The following is a 26,006-nucleotide window of genomic DNA, read 5'->3' as shown; positions in this document are numbered from 1 at the left end:
GAAGTTTAAGGTGTTCATAATTTTATTAGGTGAATAATAATTAAATTTAAATCCAAACAAACGCTGCAATGTGATAATAACCAATTTAGTGTAGTACAGGAAATACCAACATAGGTACCTATGTTGTTATGGCGTATGTGTACGTATGTTGGTATAGAATAGAATTCATGTTCCTTCCATAGATCCTTCAGTGGCCTAAGTTATCATGTAGAATATGTAATAATACAAATACAATACAATCGGTGAAATACATTGTTTTAACAGCTACTTATATATAGAATGTATAATATGTCGTAATACAAATACTACAGTACATTACATTAAATTGGTATGTTGGTATTTGTGGTTGGTAATCCTTTAGGACATACAGCAGTTTGTGTTTTCAGAAGTAAGGAGTCATTTGTGGTAACGGCCGTGTCTAAGGCCTGGAGTATCGTTTTAAAAGTGAAATAGTGATTTTAAAATGGCACCTAAGGGTGAAGATATTTTGAAAGGTTTTCAAGTGTATCCTTTTATTTGTAGTAATGTATAACAATTTATTTACCTTTGGTAGCTTACCTTTTTTCATGTTTTGTTATAGCTAGGTTAATTTGTCTCCATTAACGCACGCATAAGGTACGTGTCTTAACGAATAAATACAGAAATTGGATGAACTTGCGAGATGCCGACACTGGAAAAATTTTATGGCAATTGAACGAAGACCTGTGAGTAGTAAAGCAGTTATAAAATAGTGTTGCAAGGCCTTATAATACATTTAGAGGGTTAATTGTATATTGCGCCCAATTGTGTAACTATTACTGAGCCTAGAATTTATGGAATTTAAAATGTCTATTTGTATGGAAACAAATTTTCCCAGGTCTGTTCCTGAAATTGAGCATGAAGCAAGGGTTCCAAAAAGGGTGCTGAAATGTCGAGCAGTGTCAAGAGAAATAAACTTCTCTTCAGTTGAACCAATGGAAAAGTTTAGACTGGAACAGAAAGTGTTATTTAAGGTAATATCTAGTTCATACTTTATATATATATATATATATAATGAATTGTAATTTTATTATGAAAGTTTGAGTTTGAAATTTAATACAGAATAAAAATATCTGATTCTGAATTGAGAAACCAAGGTAAGTTTCTCTTTACTGTTTGTAGTTAATCATTCATATTTCTATTTATATTATATTATTTAGTGTTCTGTCTGACAACAGGTCCCAGTCCGAGAAAAGGATGGAAGGATCCTGTTCATATGGACCTGTCATCAGACAGAACACTAAATAATATAATATAAATAGAAATATTAGTCTTAGGCCTTATTGTATAAAAATAGGTGATTTAAACCCGAGTATGGCAGGACTGCTGGCTGGATCTTAACCCCTTGTTTAACAGGTTAATAGTATGCTAGTTCAATACATGTGAAGCTGGACTGCATATAATATGTGACACAAGTACAGTAAAGGTTGCATATCTCTGCTTACTAGCCACATGTATTATGAAGCTGCAAGTGCTAGAAGCCTGAGTACCTATGTTTGAGGTGCCTTATTTATTGGGTGGAAATTAAAATAAAAACCATTACAAAATTATCCAGAAATAAATATAAATACAGCTAAAAAACAATAGAACACATTATGTCAAAACATGTATTGGCTACCATATAACAAAATACAGGGTGATTTTAAAAGGACTTTACAAGTTCGAAAGTGTATAGAAATTTAATCAGAAAGCTTACAGAATCGGTTGAGGTGTCATTTTGTAGCAAAACAAATCAAGTTTGACTCATGTTGTGCTGTAGTACCGAATTCCGTCACCGCGAGCGCAAGCGGCAGTGCATTTTGAAATGGCTACATTCACAGGTGCGGAGCGCGCTCGCTGTGTGCTTTGATTTAAAGAAACGAAATGTGCGACTGGTTCAACGGAATTTTCGCACCCAGTATGGCAAGGATCCTCCCAGAAGACCTACAATTTACTCTTGGCACAAGAATTTTGTTGAGACTGGTTGTTCTGTTCGCCATGACAAATCTTCAGGTCACCCGCGTGTTTCTGATGATGTGGAACGAGTGAGGGAGAGCTTTGTCCGTAGTCCTGCGAAATCAACGCGACGTGCGTCTTGTGAGACTGGCATTCCACAACCGACCGTTTGGCGCGTGTTACGAAACGTTTCCACTTAAAGCCATACAGATTTACCATTGTGCAAGATAAAGTGGCTTGTCAGGAATTCTGTGCAGAAATGTTGCATCGGAAAGGGGAAGACGAAACATTACTCGACTACATAATCTTTGGTGATGAATCAACATTTCATGTCAGTGGTAAGGTGAACACCTGTAACTGCAGGATTTGGGGCAGCGAACATCCACGTCCATCTCTGGAACATGTTCGTGACAGCCCAAAGGTGAATGTGCTTTGTGCCCTTAGCAAAGCTAAAGTGTACAGCCCGTTCTTTTTCCATGAGAGAACCATCAACGGTATCGTGTATCTGGATATGCTCGAAAATTTCCTCATACCGCAGTTAGATGAAGATGACCAAGAAGGACGCATTCACTTCCATCAAGACAGCGGACCACCTCACTACCTCACAGAAGTCCGGGATTTCCTCAGTAACCGTTCCCAGGTCGGTGGATTGGTCGAACAGGGCTGATAGCATGGCCACCTCGTTCTCCAGACCTCTCGATTTTTTCTTATGGGTTTTCATTAAAGGTCGTGTGTTTGTTCCACCCTTACCTGCCAATCTCACTGAGCTCAAAGCTAGAATCACCGCCGCAGTTGCAGAAGTGACACCGGATATGATGTATCGTGTTTGGCAAGAAATTGATTTCAGGTTGGATGTCTGCCGTATCACCAATGGCAATCACATCAAACCAAAATGACTGTTTGAGGTAAAACTTGATTTGTTTTGCTACAAAATGACACCTCAACCGATTCTGTAAGCCTTCTGAATAAATTTCTATACACTTTCAAAGTTGTAATGTCCTTTTAGAATCACCCTGTATAATGACTGTGTATGGTTAAGAAAGCATGAAAAATATTTTCTTGATATAGCGTATTGATTGTTATTTAACAGAAATATTTCTGTTGCAGGGACGATGTCTTGAAGAATGGTTCTTTGAATTTGGTTTTGTTATACCAAATTCTACAAATACATGGCAGTCATTAATAGAAGCAGCACCAGAATCACAAATGATGCCTGCAAACGTTTTGAAGTGAGCATGTAGATATAACAGGGCTTGACAGTGTGCTTTGCCACTTGTTGAACAGAATCTAAAGTCCTCACTTGAACTTACAATCTTTTCTTCATGTCAAACAAAATGGTCAGTTTAAAAATCTTGTTAAGTTAACATTTACAGCACATGGTAGTTTAAAATTACAAGTTGTGTAATTTTAAAAAATGTGCTGATACATATGTATGAGCAATCACAAGATCTCCCCTTATATTTGAAAGTGGTCATATGAGAATGGAGTCCAACAGTTACAGAATTTTAAAATTCAGTATGTCTGAGAAATACTGACATTTTAAAAATGTTATTGTGAAAATCAATATAACCACCTGAGAGAAATTCCTGGAGTTTTTTCACCTTAATAAACTTCAACCTGGACCCTCTTTTTTGCCTATGCAAATGTCCATTCAGTATTTGAATGTCTGGAAAGCATTGCCATCTTTTGCATGGTCAATGCTTTATGGAGTAATGGTCCTTTATATACCCCCAGAGGAAGAAGTCCTTGGGGCTTAAATCGGGATGCTATCCTCAGAGCAGCTGCTGTCTGGCCACCAAAATCTGTCACTGAGTTTGGCACATGCACACCTCTATACTCTCTTAGTACAACATGTAGCATATAAAGACCTTTAGAGTCTATCTTGTGGTGAAAATCACATTCTTTTTAGCCCTTGGAGGTTGATAGCCTGTCATTGCACACCTCATCAGCCAACACACTATGTCCACTTAAGAATATTTCACTGTTCCCTATTTCCCTCAGAGTTATTTGGTCATATCATCACCAGTAATAAAACATGGGTTCACTGCTTATCGCTGGAGTGAAAACACCACATCCCCATGAAAAAGAAGTTCAAACCATGCACTCTGCAGAGAAGGTATTGATGACATGTTGGGATGCACAGGGGCATTCTTCTCCTTGAGTTCCTGGACCACAAGGCAAGAGTGAATACAGACTGCTATTGCACAACACTGTGTACTTGAAGGATGCCATCTAGAGGAAACACTGTACTTTGCTCACAGAGAATGTGATCTTCCTCAAGAACAGTGCCTATTCCTATATACCCAGTGCAACACCAGGAACAGTTTCACTGGGAATGGCTATATAGCCTATATGCATGCTCATCTACCATACAATCCATACTTTGCACCTGACGTCTGCCTGAGCAGAGCCCCGAAGAACCACTTTCAAGAAAATCAGTTTTTATGATTTGAAGGAAAAGGTACATTGGAGAGTGAAAGAGTTGACTTATATGCTGAAATTGAACAGGTAGCACATTGCGAAGACAGACATCTTAATTGCAGTGTCCATTGTATGGAAGAATAGAGGGTTTGCCTATTACTCCTTGTTCTTTGTGACATCTGTTTGAAGGTTATAAACACATCTTTGGAAGTTGCTTACTGAACATCTTTCATATATGAGGTGAAGTCCAGAAGTATGATGCATTGGGAGAGTTGCCACACTGTGATTTAGATTGAAGGTCACAAGGAAATGTATGCACTGCCAGTTGAATAGGCAGTGGTGAAAGTGAAGGTTCTGGAATACTGAATTTTTTTCGGCACACAAGCAAAGTTTGAAGAGTTAGCTGTATTTGTGAGTCAAAAGTTATTTGACAAGCAGCAAAAATGTTTAACATAAAATTTTCATGCAGTAAAATGTAAATAAACAATATGATTAATACATTTGTTGTGGTTTTATAACGTAGTGTTCTTGATGTGCTTTATGTTCTAAGTCCATCAGGCATGTGTTATTCACTGTGGCTTGGTACAGCATCCATCATCTGGGCTCAGGATAGATGCCACACCTTAGAGGTGGATAGATGCTGCATTTCATTGTAGCTGATGTGAAGGAGAGAGTAGCAACACAGCATAGCAGTAAAATTGTATTATTTACTTTTATTTCAATGAAGATATCTTGAGTGTACATATGAAAAAGTATCTGGACATTGTGATTACAACTGGGCATGAATGCTGTAGTTGAACAAGATAATTATGGAAGCTAGCAGAAGCTTTAATATTACAGAAAGAACTCTTCGTAGATGGCTGATTTAAAAAGAAAACATGACTAATTTACACACTGCTTCAGATTCAAAACTTGATGATGGATCTAGATGGCATTTACTGATGCACAATGGAAGACTACAAGTAGCAGGGTTTACCCCAAGTAGAAAAATAGTTCAAAAACTGGAATTTGACATCACAATACATTCCAATATATTGCATATTCAAGGGCTTGACTGAGAAAGCCAAATTTTCAGATGGGATACCTGTGAAGTCTGTTGTGGCAATGAACAGAAAATCAGAATGTCACTTCTGAAATGTTTATGGACTGGTTTAAAAATTATTTCACATGATGAAAACCTGCTGGAATGTTTGGAATTTGCGGTGAAGAAAGACAATCCTTTTGTGTCTGGACACATTATTTTCAGGCTGTAAACTACTCCTTTTTTGTTTTATAAACCACTAAAAAGTATATGTCATGCTTGCCAACATTTGATACTGACAGATCAGAAATGGAAGATAACTTGCTTGCACTTTGGTAAGCTCCTTTTTTATGCTTGGTCACATGTAGCAACCATTTCAACTGGAGTGTCTGGATTTTGAGCAACTGGAGTTTATCCCTTAGAGAAGCCAGCAATTTCAGATCATGCTTTTCTATTTCCAGATAGTTCTTCGGGGTCAGTTGTCCAAATAAGCCTGAAAAATCAACAAATCAGCTATTTCTTCAAGTGGTGTTGAGTAATCATCATAACAAGCAGTCATCAAGTAAATCCTTTCACTCCTAACAAGGTCCTTCAACCAGAATCGCCCATATATTTTAGATAACCAAAGCAGTGCATGTCGGCAGAAAGCAAGCAGCAAGCATTCATAACAAGACTGATTTCAGTGAGGATGAGGAAAACAGGCTTCTACTTGTTACCAGAAACAGCAGTAAGAAACCTATGAAATGCAGAATATCCTCTAAACAGGAAAATATAATTATCTTCATCAAATGATGGCACATTTCTTCCACATGATAGTGGAGAACCTGAATTTTCAGATGGAAACAAGTGTGTGGAATGTTTGGAACTTTATGAGGAAACTAAGTCTACAGCAGATTGGATTCAGTGTGTTGTATGCCTCAGGTGGTTGTGTGAGACATGCACATTACATCCACAAATGTGCTGAGTTTACAGAAGACTGGAAAAGGAAAAAAAGAAAATGCCAAGAAATTTCAATGAATTGCTTTTTTTTAAGTGCATATCATTTTATTTTAACTTTCTTCTTGTTTATAAGAATGTATGTGTGATATACCAGTAAACTTAGTATTAAAACTTCTGTAAGCTGTCTGCTTTAGTTTTCAGCAGTAGTTTAGAAATGTGCAGCATCTCTCTTGACTTTAGCCTAGAGAAATAACAGCAAGAAAGTTGTTGCTACACATACAAATTATGTTTTATAAATGTGGAAGTCCTGGAATTGTAGTATGCTTCTGGTATAAAATATTATTAGGCTAATGAGTAAGCTGCATGCAAGGAATTAATTTGAGATGTGGATTTTTTTTATCTTGCTAGTAAATTACCCATCAAAAATGATGGGAAAATATATAGTAGTAAAGTATGGTACATCAACATAGTATCCAGTGTGCAGATCGCAGATCAAGAGTTTGTGGACTCCATACAGGATGATAGAAAATATTTCTTTATTACATTGTTTAAAGAATTTTGGAATGCAAAGAAATTCAAAATTAAAATCATTGCTTATCTGTGTGTAATTAACAAATATAGCATCATTTAATGTAGTCCAAATAGTTGTTATAAAAATCATCTCCAACCAACAATTGTCTGTTGTATAACTAGATAATTACTTTATGGCATATGATATTGCATTCTCATTTGGATATACATGTACAAGTAGCATTTGATAAAAGGTAGGTGCCCCAAGTTCTTTTCAACAATTATGCTCTCTTTGTTTCTTCCTTTGTTTGATTTGGTGTATGTTTACTCTTAGTTTTGTTCAGCAAGTGGCAAAGGAAACTGACAATACCCAAATTCGTATTTGAATTTGAAATCTTTTCTTCTTGTTAGAAGAAGAAAATGGTCAGTTTGAAATTGTGTAAAATTTATATTTTTAGCATCATTCTACCAAATATGTCTTCAGAACACATTTTCTTGTGTTTTTGTTAAATTATAATAATTAAATGATTATTTATGAATGTTTTATCAGTTGCAGGATTATATCATGTTAATTCATCTCGTCAAATGGATTATTTTATCTCATTTATGGACACAGTAAAAGGCTAGGTAGTGTTCTTTTTTAGAGCAGAGCAAAATAACTCATAATGGTCTCCTGCTCACCATAATTAAAAATATATTATGAAATTAACACTGTGGTGTAGATACTTAAAAATTCATTGCATATTTTGGCCTTGATGTAGAGTCAGTTCCATCTATCTGTATCGTGAGATCCATTTTAATGTTATCCTTCCATCACCATCTGTTTTCCAAGAGCTTCTGTTACCAAAAGTGTTTAATTCTGATACATGAAGATAAAATAAATATTTTCTGGAACTGTGAAATTGATCTTAGCTTGAAACTTGCATTTATATTAAAATAAGATTATGATTATTAGCAACTGAATTGTAATAGAATATTCCTCATTTATCTTACAGTGGAAATGTTGTTATTGAGACTAAGTTTTTTGATGATGACCTTTTGGTGTCAACATCAAGAGTTCGCCTATATTATGTATGAAGAGTCAACATCAAGAGTTTGCTGATACTGCTTATGGAGGTGTGTGTATCAGAAGGATGAACTTATGGCAAAAATGCTTCAGCACTTAACATTCTTCCTTCATTTGATGGCAACCATTTATAGTGATTTAATGAAGAATGTCACTTGTGATCTGACTCAATTCTTTTAGAGCCTAAAATTACAGCGATATAATTTTTCAACGTTTAGTGATGCACTTGCGGTGTTACGTTTAGTCTTTGTTGGTTTTCTGAGGTGCTTTTCTGTAACATTTGCATTTGTTGCTCATGTTAAAACATAGACAGTACAATGACAGCTATATCACATTCAGGGTTCAACAGGTTGTTAAAAAAAGTAGTTTAACTTTTAACTTGGAATTGTATTGTTATACTGACTAGCATAAAATAGTGTTATAAGACATATAAAATGGAGCTAAAGACTTGTTTTTCTCAAATTTCCAAATGTTTTCACATTTCCAAAGTTTGACGTCAACCAGTCTTCATTTGTATGTTGTAGTCATTCCTGTCCCTAAGTGTGAAAGTGGTATAAATGAATTCCACTCATTTGCCAACAAATACATTCTGTGGGACTGATTGTGTTACTTTTCAGCTGAGTGATTAATTTGTGTGTCTGGTAATGATAGATCAGAAAAGCATCATTGTTAATTCAGGACACTGATGCTAGTAGGAATTGAATAATGACCAGCTATTATTTCAAAAATATTTGTCGTTTGTATAACTACTCCCATTAAATTATCCATGAAGGGTTTATTACATAGGAATTGCTGCTCACATCTTATAGGAAACTTTCTAACCTGTAGATGCACAGGAAATGGCTCTAATAATTTTATTTTGTGTATATGATAAGTTTCTGTGAGATATATTGCTTGTGATTCGATAAAATAATCCCAGTCCAATTTTGAATGGAATTTCATGTAATTGTGTGCAATATCACTGCATAATTTGTGCATTACCGACCAATGATGTTAAATATCTTGTGGTTATGAGATAATATATTTGTATAAAACTGAAAACTGTGTTATTGGTTCTGTATACTTCAACCCTATTTACCCATGAAAGTGTCGAGTCATTATATATGGAAATGGTAAATTAAAAAAACACCAGGCATTTTGCATCTTCATATGAAAGTTGCAAATTTTTACTACATGGATGTCCAGTTTGGTAAGTTCATCAGTGGTAATTCTCCAAGGGTCAAGTCGGGTCACAAGAGACATTCGACCTTTGACCTACATGTAGAATTAATTACACCCTCGACTTAAAATGGCTACCATGAAATACACCTTTGTCTAGATCTCAGTTTTTCACAATATAGGTTGGGATTAGTCATTATTTGTAAGCGGGACTAGTAGAACCTGTAATAGTATACATGATATTTTATTTTAAATCAAACCAGCGATGAAAATCAATTAATAATAAAGGTTAAACCTGTAATATGGGGAATTATGACACTACTCAGCACAGATACGAACACGGAAGTAGATTCTTTATAGTACAAGCAAAGTATGCGGGTCATGTCATACCATGTATATGAACAATTTGTACATTAAAATACAAAAACCAAATTATAATTGCTTATACTTATAACGCCAACAGTGCAGGGAAGTACATTTCTCCAGGTGTAGATAACGTTACAGCGGAGTAACACAATCTGCAGTATCTTCTTTTATGTATAGTGCAGCTTTGTAATTATGTTATAAATAAGGAATGAAAATTTGCTTGAAAATCATCCACGAACTACTTTACTTAGCGGCAGCATGATATGAATTAAAGTTGCCAATGAAGTCATAGAAACAGCTCCGAAATTTAGACATAAAATGGATACCGAGTAAGAATTAATTTCATCGATAATCATCTGGTGCTTGCTCAGGGGTTTGCCAAGGGCCTTGCAGATGTAAAAGGTCACGTTCCTGTTTACAGTTTTTATTATTTATGTGTTGTGAAGCAATGGTATCGGTGGTAGCATCTGCCCCTCAATTTTTATAGTACTTCAATGATTAAAATACAAAGGTAGGGCCTTACTGTTTCATTTGAGTTCGATGTATTGCAGTATTTTTATTTGATTTTCTTACATTTGGTCGATTTCAGTGTTTTCATGGTAAGATGATTTCTGCTGGTGATAGTCGGTTGAAGTGACCTTTGGTGACTGCGTGGAGGTTTCTGGATGATGTCAGGGGGTGCATACCACCCCTCAGAGGGCCCTGGGGCTGAGGGGGCACCGGGGGAGAACGCCTCTCAGCCACGAAATCCTCTGCTGTGTTTCCTGTGTGATGACTACTATTCGGAGCCTTGTTTACTTGCTTGTTACCATAGTTTCTGTGCTCGGTGTCTACGAGGGAGGGATGTCGATGGAAAGCTAAACTGTCCACTATGTGGGTATGTAGTATTTCACTCTTTTGCATATTACTTTATCATTTCTTTTACTTGTAAACTCATTTTACTGACACTGATATTTTATCTTGTACACAAAAGATATCCATATTTACAGATATAAGATTTTTTATGATAGGAAATTTGTTTATTCCTATGTCAAGGGTTCTGTCTTCAGTATACCATTCAGAATGTTTGGAAGAATTAATCCTTGAAACCTTGTACAGGTTGTATTGTAACAAGCTGAGATGATAGTCATACAATGCAGAAATTTCTTTAGGTCAAGTACTGTTGTTGTTTTCTGTGTTGCTTATATTGTTACTTTTGTATATAGCTGACTTTTTGAGTATAGATTTGATGGATGAGGAATATAACCCACAGCAATTAAGTATATCATGTTTCAAAATCATACATATTTATTGCTTTAACGTTACTGTTGAGGTCCTCCTTTGCCTTAGCTACAGCTATGAATTTGTCATTTCCGGGCTATTACATTAATAGATCTTACATAATTTATTGTACTGTAAATACTATTTATGCTATCTTGTTAAACATTCGCATTACATGAAGATATTAGAAAAAACAAAAGATGAAGATTCTTTAGCAAAGAGTCATATTCTGTATTTTTGCACACAGTTAACCAATAATTGTATGTAACATAATTTCAATTAACCAAATGTTGGTAATTGACATTTATGCATGGACATAATTTCCAGTAAATAAATAATCAAATTCAGATGTGCTCATAAAATTTATATAATCCAAGTTGTACTCTAGTTTTCTTCATAGGATACATGAATTTTTCATTGAAAAATATTTGTCATAGGACTATCAATTAATCCTTGCTTGACAAGTGCTCTTTCCTCCTTTCTTATACAGAAGTTTGTAGTACTGGTTGGATGATAGGGATATTGTAGATATTGCATCATAGAATTCTGATGTTACAAATTCTAAGTTTGATTTCTGGGCCATACATACACTTAATGTCAGTAGTGGACAAACTGTGCTGTGTATTCCCTTCCTCCACAGTGTACATCATCATAGCTTCAATAATAGTTAAGATTGCTAATAGGGCACTGTTTTTAATATAGAAGAATGTATTGAGGGTAATAAACAACTCAAGTTGATTACTTTTTCATGATACATATTTATCTTGTTGTAATAGGGTTTGTTAATATGTAAATAGATCATTTGTAATTGAAATGAATGAGAGTTCAAAATACTTTTGAACCATCTCACATGTGTTGCATATTTTTGATCCAAGTGAATCTGCTGGATATCATAGTCATTTATGGGATATTCAGAAAAAACTGAACATGCAAACAGACATTGTTGCAGGGTGGAGTGTGTTGAATTAGGGAAGGTTGATACCTAAAACATACTTATTTAAAACCTCGATACAGTACTGTAGATATGGAAAACTGAAAATAAAAAATGGCCTAATGTGTATTAAAATTATCAAATTTAGTTGCAGTTTTTCATTTCCAGGCAGCAAACAACACTAAAAGAAGGGACTTCCCTTCCACCTGTGGATATGCTGATGCGGCAGCTTATTGAGTTGTCCAATGCTGAGAATCCTCCTTGTGCCAACTGTGACAAGCGAGACAAGGCTTCAATGTATTTCTGCTCAACATGTGGTAGGTTTCTTATGCTTGTGTGAACTTAAGAGTTGTTTGCTTTGGCTTAATTTTAGAAGTAATTAGCTTCTCCTGACAATTAAATTGTATGAAGTAACATAGAATTTCAGTTACTTTGAAATAATGTGTCTTTTTTGCTGATTTGTTCATGAACTACATAACAAGAAAGAGAGTATATGTTACACAACATTTTTTTCAACTGTTTTAATGTCATGGCCTACCAGAATTTAAAGAAATTTCTTGTGGCTTACATATTATAGTTTGGGTGTTTTTGCTTAGACCATTTTCCTCCCAAACTGATAAATTTGAGAATTTTCTAGTGGAATCAAGAATAATGAATAAAATGTATATTTTGTGACAACTTTACACACTGAATCAGTTATGCAGTTTTCGTGCTACCTATTGCTTTTAATCAAAAATTTGTTTACAGTCTGCCAGTCTATCATGGCTCTTAATAGACAAATATAGGCATTTAAATTCATATTGCAGTAGTATGTGTACTTTGTGAATATATATAAACATATCTTTCATGGAACGTAGATGGCATTTCCTTCTTAATCTTGTAAACCATATGAGGCAAACACTACATTTTTAAAAGCTAGCATGTGTATGAGAGTAGAATGTGTACTCTGAATTGGAATACACATATTTTCTATGTGCATTTATTGTGATTTTGCATGCATCATTTACCTTGATGTCTGTTTAGTACTAAATAAATTTTGCAGTAGGAAAATTCAGATCGTCTGTAAGATAATTCTCCGAAGTAGGTCAGACTTCTTTTCTTCATTGGTTTTCTGTATTTACTTTTTTGTTGCAGTGTCCTACCATTGTTCATGGTACATGGTAGTATTTAATCCTTGTGTTGAATCACATCATATTTAAATATATTTTTTGTAAAACATAATTGGTATTGATATTAATTTGTGTTTGATTCCTTTCAGTAAGTTATTTATCATGACACTATTATGAACTTCTTTCCATGTTGTATCTTTGCATCTTCTTTATCAACAAAATTAACACTAGTAGTTCATCCCATTAAACTGCAGATACTAGTACATTGTTGTGAAGCTGTTCACACTGCATAGAAATAAATTTCTTTATATTTCTTTTAATATTCATTATGTAAAAAGATTTTAAATTAACAGGTGTTTTGTCACATATACATTTTTTGCGCAGTGAGCTATGTGAGTTCAGTTTTATGTAAGGTAGGTGATATATTGGACTGGTATGAACCAAAATTAAATTTTCTATTTGAAATTTGGAGCATATCTTTAGAACTAAATATAATCAAAATCTCTTGCAGTTTCAGAGTTGCAACATATAGATGGACATGACCTGTACATTATTTTCTCATTTTGTGAAAAGAATGCATCAAAACAAAATAAATTTTGTGAAAAGTAGTTCACAGAAATTTATTAATTATGGCAGGAGGTCAGTAGTTTGACGTTTCATAATCTCTACATAACCTGTTCCACTTTCAGTCTAGCTATGCTAGTATGTGATGTCACATATAAGGGAAGTGAAAAGAACTGGGAAGGTGCTAGTAGCTTATTTATGTGCTGTATGAAAAACATTAGTCCATGTTTCATGGCCATACCATTTGTATTGTGACATCTGACTGTAACTTCAAAACTACAAATATTGAATGCCTGAAAGTTCATCAGTAGTACCTTGTTCCACCTCATTATATGTATCAATGAAAGAAAAGAATTGAAACTCAGTGTTATGTTATTAGGACTGTACATCAGGCAAGCATTAATTGGCTATGGGCAGTTTGTTTATAAACTTGTTGCCAGAGGCACAGTAGAGTGAACACAGTGGAGTTAAAAAAACTAAAGTTTTGATTTTATGTTGTGTAAGTATTGAATAGACTTTTTGGAATGACCTAAGCAATGGAAAATGGGAAGTATTAGTCTCTAGGTATAATTGATGCGTTATACAATAGAGTTAGAAACACATAACTGAACTTGAGTTATACTTGTATTGTGATTTCTTTCATTCACTATCAGAAGTTTATTTTTTTTAACACACTGTGAACTGCATAATGTGGATAGCATCAAATGTTAGATTTATTTTACACTGTGAACTGGTAAGGATTTCAGAGGAAGCATCCATGACCTATTTTAGGATACTTCCTTGTTATTTGGGTGGTAGGTCACAGGGAAATTATAAAAGTCCTCAGTAAGGATATCCTGTCTCTCTGCTGAGGTTTGAAATTGAGACCTTCTGAATAAAATTATGAATGATATTCAGTGTCATCAAATATCAGATCTGTAATTAACAGTAAGAACATAACCAGATATGAGCAATTTAGAACATTTGGTTGTGTGACAGTGTTGGACACTTACATGTAGACTCTTTGTGATGAATTAATCAATTGTGTCATTGCAAAGGAAGATGAAAATTCAGTAGTTGAAACAAACAGTTCTGATGCCAGGGCTGATGTTTCTGTTGAAATTGGAAAACGACATCCACTTGGTCACATTGACACATGACTAGACTACCAGATGATAGGAATTACTGGAAAGGGTACTTATGCAAATATTAGGCACAGACTATGATTTTCTATAGAATGTTGGCAACAGACACTTTCCTGATGACTTTTATAGGAGGAGGTTGCCAAGCAGAGAGAGGGTTCATAGAAATTGCCTAATTTACTCTGAGAAATCTGGTGTCATATTTTGCTTCTCCTGCAGATTGTACAGCTCAGAAACACCAGGTAAATTACTACTGAAAGGTAGTGACTGGAATCATCTAGGCCAGGAGTTCTCACCCTTTTTTCGCTGGTGTACCACTAATTCTAATTTAACACATTAAATGTACCACTAACCAAATGTGTTTAAGGAAAACTTATTTATGTTAATATTATCTTTTGATTTTCTTACTTAGTCGCGTACCACTCAACATTTGCTCGCATACCACCAGCGGTGCACATACCATAGGTTGAGAAATGCTGATCTAGGCATTAATGAGACATTTTTGTTTGGTTAGAAAACAAGTAGTTTCATGAAGTTCAAGTACATGCCCAGAGGTGACAGGTCTTAAGAAAAAGGGCTACAGAATATTTTAGAAAACACAAAAGTAGGCCTGCAGATTAACTGTGGATCTGTGAATACGCTGAAGTAACCTTAAGACAATGTTTTTAATTTTCATCTTTGCTATACGAGGTGCGATCGGAAAGTTTCAAGACTGTGTCAATAGAGGGCGAACCGGATGTAGTACGAGCTTCTGCCGCTAGGGGGTGCGGCCTACATTCATAGTGAATCAGTGTGCCAGCCGGCATCATCGAATTAGCATTTGTTTCTTAGTTACGGGCGTTTTGGTAGTGCATTACACCGACCCTCCTGCTATTTCGGAATGGCGGATTTTCATGAACAAAGAGTGTGCATCAAATTTTGCCAAAGACTCGCCAAAACGGCTACGGAAACCTATGAAATGCCAAAGCAAGCATTTGGGGAGTCCGCAATGGGTCGTGCACAAACTTTTGTGTGGCATTCACGTTTTAAAAATGGCCGAACCTCTGTCGATGATGACGAGCGTTCTGGACGACCATCTTCGAGCACAACACCCGAAAATGTTACGAAGATTCGGCAGGCCATTCACGAAGATCGACGTCGTACCATCAACGACTTGTGCGACATTGTTGGGATAGGCTATGGGACCTGTCAGCTGATTCTAAAGGAATAACTCCACATGCGACGCATCGCAGCCAAGTTTGTGCCAAGGCTCCTGTCTGAGTACCAGAAGCAGAATCGACTTCTCGTTTGTCAGGAGCTCAAAGATCTTGCCGGATCGCCGGATTTAGCTCCGTGTGACTTCTTCCTCTTCCCAAAGATGAAAATTCATCTAAAGGGAAGGAGATTTGAGACGATAGAAGAGATTCAGGCAGAATCGCAGATGGTGCTTGACAGGCTGACAAAGAAAGATTTCCAGGTTTGGCAGCGGCGCTGGGATCGTTGTGTTCACTCCCAGGGGAACTACTTCGAGGGTGATGGATGAATTTAATACCTGAGATAAGTGTACGGGTTTTTATACGCGCAGTCTTGAAACTTTCCGATCGCACCTCGTATTATCATATTAAAAGTTTTTACTGAGCCACTTTTAGAATGGATACAGAAATGTCCTACATGCTCTATGTCACCAAAAGTGCAAAATTAAAACATATGAGCTTGTACTTGTTCTTTTAAATAAACTTGCAGTCATGATGAATTTTACTGACTGTTTCTCAGTAGGTGTGTGAGAAATTTTTGCATTGCCTCTCAACAAATCAAAGACAATTAGTGAAGTTTTGTTATACAGAAGCAGCCATTTGACATTTTGTCTTTTAATTGCTGCAGACAAAGCAACACTTCACTGTGTACATGGGTGAGTTTCACTAAAATTAAATAGTGGGTATTTAGATTAATTATGTATTTTAATTGGTAAGTCTAATCTTTGGTTTAACTGTTAAAGATAATAACATTATTGTTGCTATCATGTTCATCCTTTAGTATTATCTTTATTAACCTTGTAAAACCCTAGCCAGAAACAATTAAGTGTATTTTCAGTGTGCAGTGTGCTTTCTGTTGTGTGGTATGTGCATGATTTGTGAAAAAGTAGTGTGATGCTAATTCATACAAAGGAGACCTGAAGATGATAGTTGAAACATGTCACCTTGAAACTGTACTGAATAGAGTTATGTAGATGAAAGGATAAATAATGTTATCAAATCTAAAACTGTCACATAACAGGATGTTAAAGCGTAAGTTTGTACATTCCCAAGTTATCACGTGTCAGCCACTCATCAGTGTGCTGGTATGTTAATCTATGTTATTTGTGATATTGCAAGCCTGAATTATTTCAGAAATGCAGTAAGATGAATTGGTCATTGGGTTTTTATTTCAGCATTTAAAATAGTTTATTACAAAGCAAAGGTAGCTGTTTTTGGAGCCACTACTTTTTTTTAATTTTTGTAGTAGGAATTTTACATTAGTAATGCTTCCATTTGTTCATTGAATGTGTTTGTTTAATCTTTATACCATCAAATATGTGGTACTTATTGTCAGATTTTATGGGCTATGTTTTATGATAGAAAGATCTGGCTTACATTTAATTTTGTATTATGGTCTGAATTCAACCAGAAATTTATTTACACTGAAACTTTTGTAATTGACTCACAGTTAGGCATTTCATGTTATGGTGCCACTCTAAATATGGTAGAAAGGTTAAGTGTACATTTTATTGTGCCTTTTATCTTCTTATGCTATGTGGCCTGTTTACAGTTGGTGTATTTTGGTAGTAAATTTGTGCAGTTAAGTTGAATATTTTCATGTGATATTGTAGTAATTGTATATTTTTATTCTTTTTAGACTGACTAGATCCAAGAATTGGCTGTTTGGTGTGACATGAAGAAAAATGGAATGAAGGCGGACATATTGCATGATATTGCTTAAGGTTTTGTTTTGTTTTTAATTTTTTTGTTGTGCATATTTTATTTATTTAGTAATTATTCACAAGTTACTCTAATTAAAACATGTTTTTGTAAAACCTGTAGTAAGGCATGTATAGGCAGCAGATATTTGTCTGATGCATTTCCTTTCAGAATATCTTAAACAAGGGGATGTTTTTATTACCATTGATTTTCAATTTTTGGAATACACCATTACAAAGTACTGGAACTCTTATTAGATTTTAATATGAAAGTTGATCTAGTAAGAAATTGAGAGGAAACTAAGTATATGTTTATATCTGACCACCAGAATACATAATATAAAGACAGCTAATATTCCTCTGAAAATGTGATGATTTAAAGTACATAATAATGAATGTAACAAATTAAAATTACATTTACAAATAAATTAAAGAGCAAATAAAATTTTGACTCTAGTGCTGTCATTGAGTTTAAAGTCTTTTTTGCTGTCTCATATCTAAAAACAAATAATATGTACTAAACTGCAGTGAGGTATTTTTCCTGAGCACCATAGCAAATCTCAGAACAACTACTGTGAAATTGGCCTATGCATTATGGGCCAGCCATATCCTTAATATTGGGTCCCATTTTGCTTTAGTTTCCGCAACTGTACTTGACCACTGTAATAAGCATTGGAGTGAGTGTTCATGTGAAATGTTCTATAATAAAAACAAGATAAAGATTTTGGTGTAAATTTTGATTCTCATGGAAGAATTATTCATAGAATTTTGATATATTATGACTGTGATTGTTGAAGAAAAATTGTGTGAAATTGATTGTAGGCTTGAATATTCCAGAAATTTCTCATATGCCTCGCAATAGAGACGAGAGTTTCAACTGTCAGCACAAACTGTCATAAGACCCCCTGAAAATGAAACATTTTAAGACAATAGCAGTGCATGAATTTTAACCATATGATCCTGCAAGCAGAGAAATCTTTCATATTTGGATTCTTTTGTCTGTTTATGATGAATGCAAATTTTGTATGGTAATGTTAGTAATATGTGAGGTACAACAGAGTGTCTCCAGCATTTTCTATAATTGGGGTAAGTTTTGCTTTTCATGTGTTTAGGCTGTAGGTTTGTCAGTTCCACTAGCACTTTAAATGTCTGGGGGGCCAGTATTATGGGTCTGCTTCAGAGATTCAGTGATTAGCTATATGTCAGAAAATAATCTCACTGTATAATTTTACCTGTTGTTTTAAATGGTTGTGAACCAAACATTGCAGCTGCATAGTTTGTACTCCTGCTTTGTATTTGGGAGGTCAGAGTTTTGAATCACACCACTTCCTTTCATATTTTTCCCAATTCATTACTCATTAATCATCCTATCATTTGACACAATGTAGTCTCCGCTGTTGACATTGTCATTAAATATTCAATATATAAGAAAATGGGTACTTGGTCTCTTGCACTAAAGAATGAGTGTGTTCTAGAACAAAATTGTATGGAGAGTACTAATATTTTGACCAGAAAGAAAGAAAAATCAAAAGAAAGATACAGAAAGTTATGTAACAAAGTGCTCCATTAATTGGTAATAAACAACATCTACACAAGCACTCATGTGTCTGTTTAATTTTGTGTAGCTATATTATGATTCAAATTATATCTTTCAGTTCCATCTGCTGTCACTGATACAGAATAAGAGGTGAAGTGGTAGCAATTGGAACTGAAAAATATAATTTAAACTTTAAAATAGTTTAAAGTTAAGTTAGTACACAGCATTACTCAAAAAACTGTGAATTATTTATTTTGGTTCTGGTAAGCTACATGATTCAACATACACAGTGTCATTATTAGGCTTTCTTTTCGTAGTACCACTTCTGTTAGATGCAGTTTACAATTGTGGGTTCCTGAATTAATTCACACACACACACACATGGGATTGTTTGCCATCATTAAATAGTAATTAATATTTTCTTTACAATTATTCTAAAATCTCAAGACAAATTGAAAGTCAAGTTTGAAATTACATAAATTAAAACATCATATAGTACTGATGTGATAAAGGTACAGTAATGAACTTTCAGGTTCCATAAAAGTCAAGGAATTTTTTTACTAGCTGAGCAACACTGATATTTTCAATAAGTCTGCTTCATGCAGTTTGTTAAAAACTGAGTTTCCATTCTGTTGTTTTAATATATCCCTGTTAAAGAATCATATAGACAACTAAGAAGCAAAGGAAAATTTCCAGTCCAAGAATACGTATGGCTGTTTTCTGGGTTGTAGCGCTGTGTAGTCTGGTAGAAGTTTGCCAACATTTCAGAGATTCTCGCTGCCTCCGTCATCAGGGCGATGAGACCTGATGATGATGATTATTGTCACCCTGATGATAGAGGCAGCAAGGACCTGTGAAATGTTGGTCAACTTCTACCAGACTACACAGTGGTACAACCTGGAAGACAGCCATCTTTGAACTCACTGCTGTGAAAACCTCAAATCTTACTTATGCATATTAATGTTAAAGCACTGGTTGAAGTTTTGCATTTTATCTTTTGTAATTATTAATTAAATAATTATCCCTAGTAAATTAGCATAATAATTGCTAAAGTAGTAAGATATTAATATTAAAAAGACATTATTTATGTCAAATGGAAGGTACATAGAATTTTATCTTTGACCCTTTTTTGCCAAGTTTGTTTTGTTTTTTGAATTTTATTTATTTAAAAAACAAAACAAAATAATTGTATCATATTTTAAGAAATGGGAAATTTTTGTGGGGCATATATATGAATATATTAGAGGACAGAACAAATTCGTTGTTGCTAAGAAATGTTTGAACAAATATTTTATATACACACAGAACTTGTTTTCATTGGCTCTCTTCTATCATAGTTCTTTATATTTAAGGCATCTGATAATTGTAGTGAACAGTAGTACTTTAAAGGAAGTATCTTAATAATAGATGCAGGGTGTACAAAAAGTACAGGCAGTGACATAAGTGTGCAGGATATCATTTTGTAGACAGAAGAAAGGAATCACAGTGTTCTGAAACAAAAAAGTTGGTAAAGTTTAATTGAATGTTATCAACAATACCAAATACTAAAGTTTGTGAGGTGGAACAATACTGATGCCATTCAGTATAGAATCCAAAAGTATTGTTTGGTGATGATCCTTGAAAAATATTATTGTTACAAACATTCTTTAATAAAATGAGAAATAACATCAACATGAATGTGAAGTATCATTTGTTGATGGTACCTGATGATACATTATAAATTAACACATGACATTTGTATGGTGACATTCCTTCAGCACCTTAGTACCTTTTAATACTTGTTACATACAGCATATATGAACAAACTGTTTGGTATTTAATTGAAAAATATATCATAATAAATTGTTTATATTGTATAAATTACTATGAAATGATTAAAACCTTGCTGTGTGATTTTTATCAGGCCAAGCGCTATGTAACCACTGTCGTGAGAACACTCATCGAGCCAAGATGTTCTCTACACATGAAGTTGTCCACATGTCTAAGTGTTCAAAGGAAGGCCATCGTCGGGTAAGTTCAATTAATGTCATTCAGACATTTATTAACAACCACAGAACAAGTACAGCACATCCCATAGGGCAGCAACCATTTCAGAAACTTGTAATAACATGTCCTAAATGTGTTTGTTGTAGGGGAGAGGAGAAGATACTTGATCAGCAAGGATTACACAAGATCTGTTAAGGCACTGATGGAAGATAATAGCTGTTATATTTTATTGTTGTCAGTTACACTTGCTGCATTCTTCTGCAAAGGATTGGAATTTATTTGCTTTACTAAAAATTATGACTTGTGTCAAGTGGGCCAATGGTAATTGATTCTGTGGGTATATAGCCAAAGTAGACAGTGTCCATCTGAAGAATGTGGTATTATACATGCATTAAATCCCATAAATATTAAATAATTTTTTAAAAACATGTTGCCTCATGGTTTCTTAAGTTACAGCAAAATTTAGGGACTTGTTTTTGTTTTTATTTATGTGGGAGATGGTATAGCATATGTAAGTATATTGTATTGGATCTTGCCAAGTCAGATTTTGTTTGTTTAGAAGAGATTTGTTGCACAAATGTTTTAATGGCACAGTAAGTAGCTTCTCAAGGACTCTGCTTCTTCTGTAGTTAACAGCTTGTTCCCAGACAATTAAGTGTCCAGAAATTTTATCCCGGACATTTAAATAATGGCAGGAAATCAAATAATATGATAGACATGGCACCATTTTTGTGAGTTTTGTGTTTGTAAAAATATTTGTTCATTCCTGACTGTATATGTATTACAGAAATATTCAGGAGTGGTAAGAATGGAGTATTTGTATATTATTTCCACAAAATTTAGTGCTGTGAAAGTTGATACTTCTGTCACAATTCTAGCACTCCTATTACACATTCTTTTATTTTATGTGCATATGAGTAAAATAAATTTCATCTATGGGTCTCTCTCTGTTTTTCTCTGACATTTTGTTGTTGTTGTTGTGAAACGTTGTGCTCACTTTTGCCCTCTCTGCTGATGAAGTTAAACTCGCATTAGTTCTTCACTGCTGCTGCTAGATGAATATTCAAGGTTATCAACGGTTTCATTACTTACCAGTTTTAATATTGATCTGTATAAGATTCATTCACTAATTTAGATACTGCACTGTCATCAGTATTCCTAGTTTTCAGTCTCAGATGATATGTTTTGCTGGTTCTTGGACGTAGCTTGTCTTGCATGAATTGCGCTACATGATCTATTGTTTAACTTCAGTGATTTATTTTCTCACATGATAAACTTTTGTTATGATGTGTATCATTCCCTTGGCCTTGGTTATAAGACAACATAGGGAAGACAAATATTTATTGAGTGTTGAGTCACAAGCAGTACATTGGTAGTGGTCTACCTTGGGTGGCATCACTTCACATTGATTAAGTCATACTGGAAGCATTGATCCGCAGGACACTGAAAAGTTCATGACAATATTGTAGTTAGTTTTTGTATAGCTGTTTTTTTAAAGTTGAGGTTGTACTAGTACAATCTCTGGAATCTTGGCTAATGAAATAGCTAGCACTGATACAAATTCCAGGCCCAAAGTATTAACACAACCACACCTGACCATAAATATATTATAGCATTCATGCAGTGTTTATGTTTTACCAAAGAAGCTAGTTTTTACAATTCATTTACATTTCAAACACAGTTTGAAATGTCAGTATTTCAACGAGACATTATATTTGTACATGTTTTATGAACTACTAATGCTTTATGTACCAGTTATAACATAACCTGTAAGAAGAAATGTTAAGCTTTGTGTCACACTGAAAGTGTCTGATGATGGGTCTAAGATGTTTAAACATGTGGCACCAAATAGAAAAAACTTAGGAATTAGATTTTGGAATTTCTTCAAAGCTGTCCTCTTTTCCTGTATTGGTAATGGATGCCTTATTTTTCTGTAATTCAGTGTGCAGTTCATGGGGAGCAGTACATTATGTTTTCCAACACACAGAAGAATATGCTGTGTGTTAATTGCTTCCGGGATACACCAGCAGAAGCCAGGTTACATTGTGTTGATATCGACACTGCATATACACAGGGATGTAAAAAACTTGATCGAGCAGTTTTGGTAAGTTTGCTGCCATATGCCATTATGGAAGCCATAGGTGGTATCCTTCATGTGTTCCTTATATTTAGCTAGTAGTAGATACATTCTTTTGTCATTGCTTGTATACCACAGTAAACTCCTGATTGTCTGTGTGTGGATTATCTGGTTTATGGATTGTTCATGTGCACAACTTCCCCCCCCCCCCCCCCTCAAATGCTGATTCATATGAACTAAATGTTCATTCTCTTACTGCTCTGTACTCCAGTACTTCTCTGTCTTTTGGGGAGGGGGGTTGCATTGTGGTCAGTAGTTGCAGTAGGGCCAGGAGGTTTGTTTCATTGGTCATGATGATGGGGAGAGGGAATGCTTCAGGTGTTTGATTTTTTTTCTCAATATTTGTGTCTTACAGTCAGTACTGTGTGTCAGTTGAAAGTGATTCATAACACTTGTGGATCCTGAGTAAAGTGGCTGAAAAACATAAAATTATTATGAAAGTGAAACAAAAGCTTGAGTTAGTTGAACATTTCTGGAAAAGGGAATCAGAGACAAAATAGGGATAGGGATGCAAAGTGCGTGTGACGTGAAGAATAACAAAATTTATTTTTATGAAATTTGTAAGGGAGTGTGATAATGGTGCTGGACATTCTAACCCCAAGAGTATGGTTCAATCAGAAGTAACCAGAAGGCACATCTGTCTGTTCCTATGCAGAACACATTATGGTCATATATATTGTGAAAATGTGTCTGAAAATTACAAACAGAAACTTGTAGTAATTGCAAAAGAGAAAAAAACTCAAGGGTGTCAAAGCTGGTAGTTTTTCTGTTCATAATTACAAATTATTACAACCTTTGGAGCTTATATACAACCCATGGACCAAGGAGTGACTGTGTCCATGAAATATGCTACCGGGCTGACCTTCTCAGAATTTTTACCAATGAAGGTGATGACATAATAGTGTTGTGGGAAAAAATGACAATGTTGGGTGCTATATACAGTGTATCTTGGGCATGGCCTTCTGTGAATCCAGTAATGCAGGTTTAATCATTGGTGAAATTTCTTCTAGATCTAGAAGAAGATGATTTGTGATTTCCTAACTAAGATTTCAGCTAGTATGAATTCTTGGCATGGTGTGTGCTGTAGAAATTTCAGAATGGTAATGAAGAAAGCTACAGAATGATGTATTTGTGAACTGGGCTTCCAGCACATGACGGACATGGACATTGTCTAGTGCTGCCATGAAATAAAAGGGAGAAGAAGAGGATGGGGAGGATGAGGTTTGAAGAAGAGGGGGAAAGTAATGAGTTCATTGATCCCAGCTTGGCATTACAGGGTGTTGACACTAATAGACTACATGGGTCAGAGGGTTTGAATATAGTGACATTACAGCAGCCAGAAAAATTTGTGCTTCTGTAAGAAGGAGTCTAAACAGTTTACAGAAACAAGCCACCATTACAAACTGTTTCTCATAATAAATAGCTATTGTGTAAAAAATGTAAAGTAATTTGTGACATTTTATGAATTCACCGAATTGAATGTTTTTCATTATTCATGTTTTTCTGTTATTTGTGTGTCTTCTCCACTTTATTAGCCCAGATAATCAAGAGTTTGCTGTAGTTTTAGAATAAAAATAAGTTGTTATGGCCAGTGCTTTGTTAGTTACATAAGTTATTTAATTTAATACTTTGTTGTTTTAGTTCTTGATTGTAGTGCAGTGTCTGAAATTTTCTCACTGATTTTCTCTTAAGGCCAGCAATTTTTGCTAATGATATTTATGAACATTTCTACAGTCATAAATAAGTACCATAGTCTCTTAATTGCCTTCTCTTTCTCTCTGTAACTTCACACCTGCCAGCAGTCTTGATTGATTATAATTTTTCAAATTAGCTATTCTAGAAAGCATGTTTTTCCATATTTTAGCCTCTGTCATATGAGAATAGAACATGTAAAGCCCCATACTATAGGGATGCCAGCCAGACTTTTAAGTTCTGGGTTTGGCAGTATGCTGCTGTGACATGTGGCAAGCTAGACTGTGCTGTGCTGTGACACATGGCTGATTAAGGTTAAATTACATTCAACAATTAGTTTATTTTAAATTTGATGTTCCATGCTTTTTGCAGATTTCATTTTACAAGAAAATAGAGATTGTTCTCCCTTCCCCTTGATAATCACCAGGAATATTTTTTTCTGTGTTTTGAAAATGCATTCAACAATTAGTGTACCTGCTTTATTTTTTAATTTTTTTTTTATTTTTTTTTATTTTTATTTTTTTTGTTTGTTTGTTTGTTTGTTTGTAAACTTTTTCATAGTCTTTATGGTACACATCCTGTCTAAAGAAGTGATCTGTCAAGCTTGTTTTCATTTTACTAATCTGTTATTTTGAAGATTTCTGTCTTCTGGGTTGTTGCGCTGTGTAGTCTGGTTGATGTTTACCAACGTTTCTGAGGTCATACTGCCTCCATCATCACATTGTTATTTTATTGTTATTCTTATTTTTTGTTATTATTATTTATTCTCTGTTGTGTTATTTGTGTTGGTTTTGCTCACCATTACTGCAGATAATTACAGAGTTTACTGTATTTTGAATTTAAATGCTCATGGTGTCTTGCTGTATTAGTATTCACCAATTATATCTTCAATATTATGCTGTTAAAATTATTTAGAAAATGGAAACCAAAATACATCAAACTTCATTTTTTATAACCCTTTTTTTCTTTGTGTGATGGCTGAAGGTAATTTAACCAATGTGGGTGAATTCCTGCCAGATCTGAAACTTCTAATCGTTGTTACAGTATATGAAGTTATATTGAAGCATGCTTAGAAACATTGCATTAATGACAACTCTATTCGGTCTTGAAGGTGCTGTGCATGAGCATGAGGATGTTTATATAAGATCCACAGTAAGACAGAGTGGTGTAAGCAATATTAAATCTTGCTGAAGGCATATAGAAAGGTATGATTGTGTACCACTATCAACTCTTTGGAACTCTATCCAGAAAATTATTTAATTTTAATCCATAACAAACTAATCCATTATTTAAGTTGGTTCAA

The 26,006-nt window shown here is 34.7% G+C and overlaps 3 protein-coding genes and 1 long non-coding RNA gene across 7 annotated transcripts in view; 3 read left to right on the top strand and 1 right to left on the bottom strand.

Annotated features, from left to right (window-relative positions):
* The first annotated feature begins 171 nt into the window (after window positions 1-171).
* PrBP (Prenyl-binding protein) lies at window positions 172-8,951 on the top strand. Of its 2 annotated transcripts, none has more exons than XM_022079466.2 (5): window positions 172-504; window positions 642-704; window positions 857-992; window positions 3,061-3,182; window positions 7,840-8,951. In XM_022079466.2, exons 1-5 carry the CDS (start codon window positions 464-466, stop codon window positions 7,919-7,921), a joined length of 444 nt encoding a protein of 147 aa, XP_021935158.1. In that variant the 5' UTR covers window positions 172-463; the 3' UTR covers window positions 7,922-8,951. The 2 variants fall into 2 exon arrangements, with proteins under 2 accessions (XP_021935158.1, XP_021935159.1); XM_022079467.2 differs by having other exon boundaries at window positions 173-504; window positions 5,857-8,951.
* Window positions 1,108-3,054, top strand: LOC147873416 (uncharacterized). Its single transcript, XM_087351158.1, has 2 exons — window positions 1,108-2,593; window positions 2,680-3,054. Exons 1-2 carry the CDS (start codon window positions 2,213-2,215, stop codon window positions 2,755-2,757), a joined length of 459 nt encoding a protein of 152 aa, XP_087207284.1. The 5' UTR covers window positions 1,108-2,212; the 3' UTR covers window positions 2,758-3,054.
* Window positions 4,762-10,098, bottom strand: LOC147873415 (uncharacterized). The gene is made up of 2 exons (XR_015535748.1): window positions 10,008-10,098; window positions 4,762-5,888 (listed from the first exon to the last, which is right to left on the bottom strand). It is a non-coding gene; the product is annotated as an uncharacterized LOC147873415 (long non-coding RNA).
* A 1-nt stretch (window position 10,099) lies between these two features.
* Window positions 10,100-26,006, top strand: part of LOC110837440 (RING finger protein 207) — a 38,977-nt gene continuing 23,070 nt past the window's right edge. For all 3 annotated transcript variants that reach the window (XM_087351143.1, XM_087351142.1, XM_087351144.1), the window contains exons 1-4: window positions 10,100-10,311; window positions 11,794-11,942; window positions 20,792-20,898; window positions 22,817-22,978. In XM_087351143.1, the coding sequence (XP_087207269.1) occupies window positions 10,100-10,311; window positions 11,794-11,942; window positions 20,792-20,898; window positions 22,817-22,978 (630 nt within the window). The remainder of the gene's footprint in view (window positions 10,312-11,793; window positions 11,943-20,791; window positions 20,899-22,816; window positions 22,979-26,006) is intronic.

The sequence above is a fragment of the Zootermopsis nevadensis genome, unplaced genomic scaffold (assembly GCF_977971745.1).
Source record: "Zootermopsis nevadensis isolate Lab colony 2312 unplaced genomic scaffold, Znev_1.0 Znev_ptg000018l, whole genome shotgun sequence".
NCBI classification, from domain to species: domain Eukaryota; kingdom Metazoa; phylum Arthropoda; class Insecta; order Blattodea; family Termopsidae; genus Zootermopsis; species Zootermopsis nevadensis.
This window is presented reverse-complemented; position numbering and strand designations above follow the sequence as displayed.